Here is a 12,540-nt window from a genome sequence, read left to right on the forward strand (position 1 = left end):
TGGAGAAGACATGAAGTTGGGACAGTGTGGACACAGAGCGAGATGTTGGAAATGGTGGGCTCAGGCAGCGGGGGGAAAGGAGAGAAAGTCAAGACCACTCAAGAGCTGAATTGGGTGTGAGGAAGGGATTGGGAGGCAGGATGACGTACAGTTTTAGTGAACAGCTGGTTGGGTCCTGGGCAGATCTGAGAAAGAAAACCATGGGTTCTCTTGGACGTTAACTTGGATTTAAAGTGTGTTGAACATCTTTAGGAAGATGCTCAGAGTGGCCCAGGAAATGCCAATACACGCACCTGTGTTTTATTCGTCGTCAGCCTGTTGATAGACTTTCTACAGTGCCAGGGTGGACCTGGCCCACTCATCCCACCACACGATAGCTTGTTTCTTCCACTTTAAGAACATTAAATATTTTCACACGCTGTATTCATTCAAAGTGCGCTTACGGGCGTTTAGCTTGTAAAATAGTCACTTCAGTCCCAACTTTGGTTTAGATGCGACTGCAGCACAAGAAGTTAGCCATTCTCTCGGATGTATTGACAGAGCACAATGGTCCAAGCGAACCGGACCATTTCTTTCCCACCTATTGCTTGGTTGGCGTTGTCCGCACACCGCTTTTCTCATCTCGCTGAACATGAGAAAAACCTGGACTCTTGTTTCAACGGGCTGGGGCCACGGCCCGTCTGGGGCTGCTCTGTTCAGTTTGGACGCCATTCTCCTTGAAAGTGTCAGCGGCAGAAAGGGTTTGCAGTGCCCCGCCGCCTCCCACACCTGCAAACCTGACATCATTTTTTAGCTTCTGGTGGAAATTTCCCTCCTTGCTCTTCTTTGGCCCAAGTTCCCGCAAGGGTTTTGTCTTTCCAGGACTGTGCCTGGAGGTTTAGATACCAGAGGAGTGCAGCACAACAAGCTTTGGAGTGGGATAGAAATAGGTTCAAATCTGTGCACCATGGTTAAGCATTCTGGTAAGGGCAGCAGTTTGCACACTCCTTCCCCCCTCTCCTCCAGGGCCTCGTGGGAAGAAAAACAGCCTGAGAGTCTGCTCTGATAAAGGGCTGTCGCCTAGGACACCCTGCGAGGAGGGTGTGTGTGTGTGCTCTCTCGCCTCTGTCACGTGGCCTTGCTATGAGTCAGAACCCACCCAGTGTTCCAGACAACAGCAGCTGTGTGATCAGCCCTCTACAGAGCCTTCCTTCCTCCAGAGAGGTAGAAATGGAGGCCGTGATTCTTCGTTAATTTATATAAAGCCCTGGGCCAGTAAATGGCAAAGATGTGCCTGTTCTCCTCCTCACCTTTTGCCTGTGTTGCTAGGTTACATTTCAGTGAATAAAGATGCCTACTCTGTAAAGAAGTTTCTACTCCGAATTTGACCCGCCTCTTACTGTTAGCTGCCCCTGCGCAGAACAGAGTGCAGTGAAAGCCGTGAACATGAACTCCATGGCCGCCGGGTCCAAGGCCTCGCCCGGTTACACCTTGGAACAGGTGCGCCTGTAGCACTTTCCTCCGCTCCCTGGTCAGGGGAAATGGTTCTCTTACGAGGACACCTTCCAGCCTGCTTAGGTTTTACTGTTCTGTCTGTCCCAGGATGCTTCCAGAAGTCCATGGAAAAGAAGATCCTTACCTTGTTCTTCCATTTTCCCACACACACACATTTTTGAAGCCGCTTCGAATCATATCCGTCCAGATAGGACTTGAACATGTTCACTTCTGACTCAGCCCCGTGTGGTCGCTGCTGTTCTTTTTGGCTGTGGGCTTGACGTTTGTAAATCTCCCTCTGCTGTGGTTTGAACTCTGCCATCGCTTAACTTTTCTTTGCTCTTTCATTGGTGTTTTTTAAAACTTACCACACATGTCTGTCTACATTTTAACGAATCTGCAATGTTCACAGAAGCTGTTGTTCACTGGCATGATTATTGCTAGTCTTGTTATTACTACTTTCAGGATTTGTGATGCAGCCACCATTCACTGTCTTCTGGAGCAAGAACTGGCACACGCCGTGAATGCATGCTCCCATGCACTGAACAAAGCCAACCCCAAGTACCCAGAGGTGAGGAGCGAGTGGGCAAGTCTCATGCCAGAGACAGCTGGGTGTGTCGCACCTTTATTTTAGTGTTACGAAATACACCACCTTGAAAGAAAGTTCTATAGGCATGTCGGCTCCGCCAGAAACTTAGGACAGATTTGTGGCTGACTTTTTTTCTTTTCCTTTAGTATCCTTTTTCCATTCCCACTCTTAAATTCTTCCTGTTTACTTTTTTTTAAACGTCAATCCCTCCTCACCTTGCCGTCTTCCTTCTGCTCCTTTCCCTCTTAACCAAGACTGCCCCTCCCCTCCTGCCCCTTTGTGTGGGACGAGCCTGAACTTTTAATAAAGGTGGCCGTTTACTAGAGATGCCCCATTTATTGTAAGGAGCGTTGGTGGTGTAGTGGATCACGCACGGGGCTGCTAACCACGTGGTCGGCAGGCTGAACCAGCAGACGAAATAGGAAGCTTTCTACTCCCATAAAGACTGACCGTTGGGAAAACCACAGGGGTATGTCTACCCGATCGTAGAGGGTCACCGTGACTCAGAATCCACTCCACGGCAGTGAGTTTGGTGTTTTTGGGTGGGGCCCATTGATTTTTGAAGTTACTCATAAAATTATTCTTACCTTATTTTGTTATGTTAAATTGGACATTGATGCTTTTGTAAACAGTTAACAGTGGACAGATTAAAACTAGAAATGTGATTCATGATTACAGTGCTATAGGACAGAGAAAAACTGACAGACATACTTTACCCTTTTAGGCATTCAATTAAAGTTACATAAAATAATACACAAATCAGTGCTGGTCTCCACGATCACAGGTTACAGAGCCATCGGGTAGGAACTGCTGGGAGTTGGTGGGGAGAACTCTTTGTAATCAGACACTGCTGAATACGTATGCTAGAGGGCTTTGATGAGTCTGAGGGAAAATCCCAGTGTCCTTTAATTCCATGTTTCCTCCAGCGTCCTGAAACCCCCTTGTATCCGTTGTTACCAGCATAGAGGCATTTGTCCATAGGAGATGTGCTCACTGCGCTCACTAGAGCCAGTGGCGCCTTGTGGCTCTGGGATACAACAATCTGAAAAGACACCACACTAGCAGATGCGTGTAAAGTTTTACAAGTACAGTCATTTTTAAAAAGGTACTGGTGGTGTGAATTTGAATTGGGAAAAGCAAATCGAAAGCGTTTACTGATGATGGAGCCACCTCTTGACACTGATCTCCTTTTCTAGAGTCTTACGAGGGACATCGCCACTGAAATTGCCGTGAACGTGAAGGCCCTCTATAATGAGACGGAGTCTCTACTGGTCGGCAGGGTGCCTTTGGTAAGGAAGGGAAATCCTCACTAACGTAAGAGGGAGGAAGTGAACGCATGGCCTGACCCCTCTTAGGGAACATGCCATCATCAGACCCCAGTGCCGAAGCAGCCTGACGCCTTCATCCTGGGAGCTTCCTGGTCTCCTCCCCCTTCCCAGGAAGAAACCCTAACCCTGGGCGTTCAGACTCGGGTCCCCGCATGTGTGCTTGGGACAAACTTGCTCTGTCCCGTCACCCTTGAGCTTTATAAAAGTGTAGAGGAAATCCTAAGCTTATTCCCTGAGTTACCATTGGAAATACAGTTTGGCACAGCCCTCCACCTTGGCTTCAGAGGATACTTTAGACACGGTGTCCCAGGTGTCCTAATGCTGACTTTGGAGAATTAGCCATGTCCCTTGTGCGTAAGATTGGCCGTGGAAGTCAGCATGGCACTTAGTGCAGCATTGCACCCGCAGCGTAAGTGCCAAAAGAAGCCCACCCCTGCCCCGTCAGTTCGCACACGGTGTTTGCCACCTTCGAGCTGCTTTGTGCCCTTGCCAGGTTCCGATGTCTGTGCACATGGGAGGTTGATGCCACCCAGTGGCCCATTGTGAGTGACTCGCGTTCTCATGATGTTTTGTGTAGGCCTCGACGACATTCGCTTTTTTCTCTAACAATTCTTATTGTCACAAAGCTGATGATGGCTGATGGGCCTCACCCATTTCTCTGGAAGAGACTTCACCTCTTGCTTGGACAAACATACACCTGATTAGAAACAGTGTAAACAGGGCCAGCCCTGTGGGAGAACGGGAAGTGTGTTACAGCAGCCTCGCTAGCTAGTGACAAGTGCTTGGAATGTACATTGGCGTGGGGTCCAGAAGAGGGCCACCCCTCCAGTATCTTTTTGCACCAAGAAGATAAATCTAAAGGTTATGGGAGACTACGTTCGTACCCATCTCCCCTGGGACAAGAGGCCACTCGCCTCTGGTGACTGCCAAAAAAACATTTTAGGAAGAAGCATGCGTTACCTTTTAAAAGTAATTTATTTTACCCCTTGTTATGGAGACACAGCAGAACACACAGCGGTTTGACGACGTCTCGTCTACCCTTCAGAGATGGGTTGATAACGGCTCGTGACAGGCCTTCTTCCTGGTGCTGTTCCAAGTGTCCTCTCTGGGGACGTGGACGCACTGCCCCATACTGGCTCGTACTTGTAGTTTGCTGCTGTCCTTTGACACTCTAGACTCACGGATCGTTCTTAGGAGAGCGTAGTGTTCAAGGTAGATATTCTACTGTGGTTTGGGCATTAAGACTTCAAGGGAGGGGAATGCATAAGGAAGACCGGAGAAGATTCACTGCATTTGAATTGTGGCGCAGGAGAAAAATATTGAAAGTAACATGGATTGCTAAAAAAGACTAACTGGTTTGTGTTGGAAGAAGTAAGACCAGAGTGCTCCTGAGAGGCAAGGATAGTAAGAGTTCATGTCTTAACACACTGCACATATGGTCAGGAGAGAGCAGTCCCTGAGAAGGATATTGTGCTTGGTTAAGTGGAGAGCAGAGACGGAGGGGAGGGCCTCAGGGAGATGGATGGACACAGTGGTTGCATCAGTGGGCTCAGGCACAGGTACAAGTGTGGGGATGGCACGGGACACTGCAGGGTTTCCTTCTGCTGTGCACAGGGTCACTGTGGGTTGGAGCTGACTCAATGGCACCTCACAACCACAACCCTTCCTGAAAGAAGTCTGCATCCTTCAATGCACACCATATCAAATTCAAAAAATTAAAAAAGAAAAAAAAAGACTTCAAGGGAGTATTTTTGGTTTTCAGTTTACGATTACCCAGGATGATAGTTTCAGGGGTTCCTCCAGTCTCTGTGACTCCACTAAGTCTCCATTCCATAATAATTTGAAATTCTCTTCTGAACTTTCTTCTCCTTTTTTTTTCATCAAAAGCCCATTCCTGGTGGCATAGTGGCTATGCATGCGGCTGCTAACTATAAGATCAGCAGTTTGAAACCACCAGCTACTCCTCAAGAGAAAGATGAGGCTTTCTAGTCCCGTAAACAGTTACAGTCTCAGAAAGCCACAGGGGCAGTTTCACCCTGTCCTATTGGCTCACCATGAGTCAGCATCAACTCACTGACAATGAGTTTTGTTGGTTTTTTATTTTTTATTCATTTTAGTCAAAACGAGACCAACACGAGTGTATAATTGAGAGAACCTGTCTGCAGCCATTCACTGGCTCCATAGATTTGTTTAAACATTTTGTTTGAAATAAGCCCATGAATATATGAACTAGAACCCTTATTGGCAATAATTTTTTGACTTAACCACGTATTTGGGAACAGCAAATATTTTACTTCTCAAAAGAATATGTAATAATAGTCCATTAATTTTAGAAGTCATATGTCCTTAGACTCAAAGCATGGATACCCAAACCCCCCTTTTCAGAAAAGAAATTAGAGGAACTTTCGTACTATCGCCCATGTTCTAGGATAAAATATAGGTATACAGTATCTGCTTTAGTGGCCTGGATCATTCTAGCCCTGACCCCCCACCAAGATGATAATCGCCTACTTTGGGAAATACTGGCTTAAAGGACAGTAGTACATTTCATATAGCAATGTGGAGATTCCACATTTTAATAATGATGAAAAATGGTAGAGTCTTTGAATAACAGAGGGAAAAAAATAATATGTGTGGTAAATAACAGCCTTGTCCTCACTGAACTTCCAGTTCTAAAATTCGGTGAATTTTTGTGGGCCTGCTCTACAATTTTTGCTGTAATAGTTAGCCTGCACTATTAAAGAGCCTGAAGAGACTTCAGACACTCTTGCCACATCCTGCTACGAGGAAGTAATGGTGCTGTGGAGTCAGCCTTGGATTGCTGGTGGCAAGCTCGGTAGTTCAAGCCCACCACCTGCTCTTCCAGAGAAAGAGGAGACTTTCTCCTCCCATAAAGAGTTACAGTCTCAAAACTCAGGGGCAAGTTCTACTTTAATACAGATAATGGTTCACCCACTAACTCCTCTGCAGTACCCAAATCTGATCTGATGAATGCATTTGGATCCATCTCCAGTGTACAAGCCTTATGGCTTTTTGTTTGCTATGTTCTTTACCAAATTGTCGTCCAAAAAGGCCCCACGTTCCCGGTCCTTGTTTTCTTTAAGTGCAGCCTCTTAAGTGTCTGTGCCATTTTTCTTTATGCCAAGAAATTTTTTTCAATGACAGATTTTTGAAAAGTTTTAAAAACTACTATTACTGATCACACAGTGACCTCATCAAGCAGAAAAATGGGTTACAAATAAGTAGCAAGGCTACTCACTCATCCAAGGAGGCAAAACAGGTGGGGGGGCCGACCGGATGGAAGGGAGGACAGGCGATAGGGGAAAGGGGAGAGAGGGCGGCAGGGAAAGTTTGACATGGAAATGAAAGCAATGCTTCCTCTGTGGAAGCATTAAAATTGTACAAGCTGCTTCTGTCCCTAGAGTCTTTGGGAGGTAAGTACTAGGCCACAGTGACCCAGATATTTTTTGAACAATGTAAGTTCTGTTTCCCTCTATTTCTCTATAAAACCGAGTCTAATAATAGGTAAGGCTGTCGTCCACGGTCAACATGACATGACGTGTCCTGTTTGGGGCAGTAAACTGAGTCTTGCTTTGCTTTGGGCTGTCGGCGAGTAGCAGTTGGAATCGCCGCATGAGGAGCGGGTATCCGACGCCCTGCACTCCGTGGAGCTGGAGCTACAGAAGCTCACCGAGATCCCGTGGCTTTATTACATCTTCCATCAAAACGAGGACGAGGTATAACCAGCCCACCCTGGGTTGCTAGAAGGGTGGGCTTAAGGACAGTGGCATTTCAATCCCCTTCTGAAAAATATATTCAGGAGCAAATTCTGAGCACTACTTTGAACGGCACTGCTCTTGACCTAGGGAGACACCCAACTCAGGAGCATCCATACATTTTCAAGCCTGTAATACTGAGCGAGGAGCTCTGATGGTGCTGTGGTTAGCACTCGACTGCTAACTGGAAGGTTGGGGGTTTGACTCTGCCCTGTGCCTCCACAGGAGAAAGATCTGGTAATCTACTTCCATGAAGATCACCGCCCCACCCCCTCAAAAACAAAACAGTGGAGCAGCTCAGCTATGCCAAATGAGGTTACTATGAGTCAGAGCCAACTGGACAACACTGGCAATAACATAATTTTAGAGTTTATAACTTGTTCCAATATTATACCTGTTAGTGCTTTTTTTTTTTTTCACCTCTTAGCATCCTCAAAAAGTTATTTTCTTACCCAATTTGAACAGGGGCCTCCTATGGACTGTACCAAAAGAAACAACAGGAGCACAGTTTTCCGAATCGTGCCAAAGTTGAAGAAGGAAAAGGGTCCGAAGCAGAAGGCAAGCTCTCAGCCTGGTAGGTGGTCCACACGGGACGTGGAGCTGATGCTCTAAAAAGCGCAGCTTAGGCAAATGTGTTGGACCTAACATATGTCGTGGCGCCAGTGTGCTCCTGGGGTCAACTTGGTGTGTGTGTGGTGGTGGTGGTGGTGGGGGCAAGTGGGTCAACTTTGATAGTTTTTCTTTCTCTCTAGCACTGCAAGGCACCCGTGTGTAATGTGTTTCTTGTTTGTTTCTCCAAGTTCAAAATTTGCTACATGGAACCTAGAAACTTTCATTTATTCCAGGGGCCCTCAAACTTTTTAAACAGGGGGCCAGTTCACTGTCCCTCAGACCGTTGGAGGGCCGGACTATAGTTGAAAAAAAACAAAACTATGAACAAATTCCTATGCACACTGCACATATCTGATTTTGAAGTAAAAAAGCAAAAGGGACAGAAACACCCGGCAGGCTGGATAAACGGATAAACGTCCTCGGCGGGCCGCATGTGGCCCACGGGCCGTAGTTTGAGGACCCCTGATTTACACCTTTAACTTACTAAACGCATTTTTCATCTGAAGTGACATTCTCGTCCCCTTGCTTTAAGGCCTTACTACCTGATTTCAACCCTTTGGTAATGACCGCCGACTGCAGTCCTGACACTTAGAAGCCAAGATTTAACTCTCCCTTTGCCTCTATCTGTCCAGTTCCCTCCCCACCTCTCCCTAAAGCATGCATGTGCTGCCAGGCCACGGCCGACGTACCTTCCTGGTCTGTGTGCGCGGTGGAAGCCGCCTTTCCTCATCAAACCATTTTATAGTCTGCCGCGTCAGCCATCCATTCAAAAAAGTGATCTAACACTCGGTGATGGGTGTAAGGCAGCTAGCTAGCTGGCGAAGAGGTTGTTAAAGCTGAATACCGCAAACAGACTTACCAAGCTAAGCGGTGTCGAAGCAAATGCCGGAGATCATGATCATGCCTACTGAAAAGTAGTAGAAACCAACTAATCTTCGAAAGAAATGCTGGCAACATTTTAATGCGACACATTATATTGCTTTAGCCAAACAGCTGCTGATTACTTGTCAGTAATAGTGGAATCAATAAGGGCAGCAGCCGACGTGGGCCAGAGCACAGACAGAAAAGCCGGTGTTGAACTGAGCAGTCCCTGTCAGGTTTGACATTGCAGTTGGCATTGACGGCCCTTTTCTTACGGTAGCTGGCTGCGTACTGGTCTTAAGGAATGACAGTCGATTCTCGTTATTCACGGACTCCCTAGTCTTTGCTCACCGGCTAAAATTCATCTGAAAGCTGAAACTCAGTCTCGGGCACGGAGTCTTGATTCTGACTCCCAGCGACCCTGTAGGGCAGGGTCGAAATGCTCCTGTGATTTTTTTTTGAGACTAACTGTTTTGGGAGTAGAAAGCCCCGTCTTTCGCCCACAGAACCGCTGGTGGTTTCAAACTGCTGACCTTGCGGGTGTCCCGAACACATAACTGCTATGCTACCAGACTCCTTGCACACACGCAGAGCAGTGGAAGATGAGGCACCGGTTGTGCACGTTTCCAGCGGATGGCGAGCAACGAGAGCACTCACCCTATAAACAAGTGTTGTTTTTACATCTGTGTCGTGCACACGCTTCACATTCTTGAGCTTGATTGTTGCTAGTGTTGCATTTAAAATAGCCCCCCAAGCTGAGTATGAAGGTGCTGTCTTGGCTTCCTGCGTGTAAGAAGACTTTGAATGAAACGTCTGGAGGGAAAGCATGTGTTAGCTAAACGTGGTTCAGGCCTGAGTTGCAGGGCTGTTGGCTGTGAGGTTAGAGTTAACGAACCAAAAAAAGATATTACTTCAGCTGTTAATATCTTTATTAAACAGAAGCATACATTAAAAAACAGTATGAAAACAAACAAATAAGATAATGTATGGAACCTTTGCCACATCATGATCAGAGGCTCCCAGCCACCTAAACCAGTGGTTTGGGGCCTCCTTAGTGATGTCTGTGGTGACGTCATAGAATATGACCACTGTGAATAATGAGAATCGACTGTTTCGGAGCTGCTTTAGACCTGTGCCACTGATCCGAAAAATGTGAAAGAAATATTTTTCTGCATATACCTACTCCTCACTTAGAGACTATCTCGTTAGCCAACATTTCACATTTACAACAGCAGTAAAAATTCCATTGGACTATTATCTTGTACATCAGTGGCAGACTTGTGGCAGTAAGGTGCCAAGTGAGAGCAACACTGGCCATGGTGGTTAAGGTTTTGTACCATCCTGGCTGGGCCATGATTCTCAGTGGTTTGGCACTCAATTGGCAGTTGTGCCATGGTACCATTTAATAGTTAATCATCCTCCATTGGTCATCACCCTTTTTGTAAATTTTTATTTTGAAGTAAATCATTTTATTAGGGGCTCTTAAAGCTCTTAGGACAATGCATACATCATTTGTATCCAGCACATTTGTACATATGTTGTCATCATCATTTCCAAAACATTCCTATTTTTTGCAGAACGCCAATCTTTGCATGATGGCCTGGCCTTTGGACCCTCACCCTGGCAATAAGTGAGGAGTGGGTGTATTGTGTAGTTTGGGTAGCTTTCACAAGGAAGTTGGCCTAAAGCTCCAGGCACGGCAGCCTGGCAGTGACTGTCTTTGTAAGCCCTATCCTTGTGTTTATTGACTGTCTGAAACCTGCATGGGAAAAAAAATGAAACCATGTTTTGTTGAAACATCTCTAACCTTTCCCTGTGCTAGCACAGCTGCTCAACTCTGTTTTGCACCTTCTTTGGCCAACCTTTGCTTTGTGATGCATTGAGCATGTAGAGATTAAGGGGGTTTTGCTCTTAACTTTGGTAGTTCAGAAATGGGGCACAGAGGAAGTTGCTGCGTGGCTGGATCTGCTCCATTTGGGAGAGTACAAAGAAATCTTCATCCGCCATGACATCAGAGGGGCTGAACTGTTGCATCTGGAAAGGCAAGACCTTAAGGTATTTCCTTCGTGCTTCTTGTCTGCTCGTGGATTTTTTTTTTTTTCTCCTCGCTATACAGAATCCTTTCTCTTGCATTGCTTCTGTTATGTGCTTATAGCTTGGCTGGTGTGATTCAGATGTGCAGTAGTCTCACACGCATTGTCCCGGGGCCTGAGTTCCTTATATGCTCTCTAAACAGGAATGTCAGCAAGGTTTTCGTATCCTAACCCACTCACCTACTAATAATAGGAACTGAAATAGCATGGTTCTTTTTCTCCGCATCACATCATGTGACTGCTCCCATGCTGACATTGCCAAGGGAATGAATCATTTTCCATCGCCTCATTTTACTGGATCAGCATGGAAGGGGACAATTGTTGATGAGGTGACTAAAAATTACATCTAATGTAAGATTAATAAAAAAAAAACTAATGAGAATACTGGCTATAAAGTCTTAATAATAAATGGAACTAGATGAGCTATTTTTTCAGAATCAAATCCACTGCCATTGGGTCCCTTCTGACTCATAGAGACTGTCCAGGGTGGAGTAGCACCGCCCCACAGGGGTTCCACCGCTGTGAAACCTGACAGAAACAGACCACCGCACCTTTCTACTGCTGAGCAATTAATAGATTCTAACTGCCAGCCTTTTGGTTAGCAAGCCAGAGCTATAATAACCACCAGGTCATCAGAACGCCTGAGCGATTTATGGTTTTGTCACCTAGGTGCCATGGCATCCCCAGCACACAGAAACCCTGCCTTCAACAGAACGAACCGCTCCTTGGTCCCGCCCCACACACACTCTCGTTCCTGTGCTTGTGCCCATTGTTAGAGGCACTGTGTTCATCGTCTTACTCAGGAGCTTCCTCTTTCCCCCTGACCCTCTGCTTTACCAAGCAAGATGGCCCTTTCCAGAAACTGGTCCCTCCTGCTAACGTGTCCCAAGTACACTCCCCCCACTTCTTAGGATCATTCTGGCCGCACTTCTTCTAAGACACATTTGTTTGATCTCCCGGCAGTCCACGGTACTTTCATTATTATTCACAAGTACCTTCACTCAAATGCATTAATTCTTCTTTGGTCGGCCTTACTCATTGTCCAATTTTCACACACATAGGAGGCATATGAAATTGAAAATACAATGATTTGGCATCAGACACACCCCAGTCCTCCAAGTGACATGTTTGTCCTTTAACATCTTAAAGAGGTCTTGTGCAGCAGAGCTCCCCAATGCGATACACTGAGAAACAGAGCAGTACCCAGCTATAGTCCTACCATTTTTCTGTGTCTAAATTTACCTTAAATTGGTCACATGGACAACTAGATCAAGAAATTCAAACTTTCCTCAATATAGCATTAAACTTCTTTGCTCGAAAAGAAAATTCATTCTCTTTACTTAAATGAGCTAAAAATAACAGCTCACTCTTGGTAGAAAGCAGCTCAGAGCCTGTTTGTCATTGATGATGGAAAAGGAAAATCCTCAGTCTCTGGGCTAGCAGCAGCCCCTTTGGATGTCTGGGTGAGGACTCAACTGTGGAAACAACACAGCATGTCTGTGCCTGCCCAGGGGTGACGAATAGGACCTTGTCACAGCGTCTTCCCAGAAGCTGCTATTGTATAATAAGGAGGTGACAAGAGCCTTCCACATTTCCTGGAGAGGCCCCTTTGTGAGGGTAAAGATTACTCAACAAAACCCACTTTCAGGCGCACGATCTTTCTCTGGACCGAGTTCTAAAATGCATGGAATTCGGCTACAGTCAATTCAAGAGCGCGTGTGCCTCTGTCGATAAGAACCTCAGCGAGATGGTGCCCGGCTATCAAAAAGTATAGCGTCTGGGGTCTTAAAGGCTTGAAGGTAATCAAG

General features: G+C 46.2%; 1 protein-coding gene across 1 annotated transcript in view; it reads left to right on the top strand.

Moving 5' to 3' along the window:
- The window catches only part of DGKH (diacylglycerol kinase eta), a 138,164-nt gene that overhangs the window by 121,061 nt on the left and 4,563 nt on the right, over nt 1–12,540 (top strand). Inside the window, exons 23-28 of the mRNA XM_045287092.1 lie at nt 1,436–1,479; nt 1,939–2,044; nt 3,259–3,351; nt 7,008–7,127; nt 7,632–7,740; nt 10,564–10,694. Coding sequence (XP_045143027.1) covers nt 1,436–1,479; nt 1,939–2,044; nt 3,259–3,351; nt 7,008–7,127; nt 7,632–7,740; nt 10,564–10,694 — 603 coding nt within the window. The remainder of the gene's footprint in view (nt 1–1,435; nt 1,480–1,938; nt 2,045–3,258; nt 3,352–7,007; nt 7,128–7,631; nt 7,741–10,563; nt 10,695–12,540) is intronic.

The sequence above is a fragment of the Echinops telfairi genome, unplaced genomic scaffold, assembly GCF_000313985.2.
Source record: "Echinops telfairi isolate 266 unplaced genomic scaffold, ASM31398v2 ScPeMD7_11;HRSCAF=52, whole genome shotgun sequence".
Classification (NCBI taxonomy): domain Eukaryota; kingdom Metazoa; phylum Chordata; class Mammalia; order Afrosoricida; family Tenrecidae; genus Echinops; species Echinops telfairi.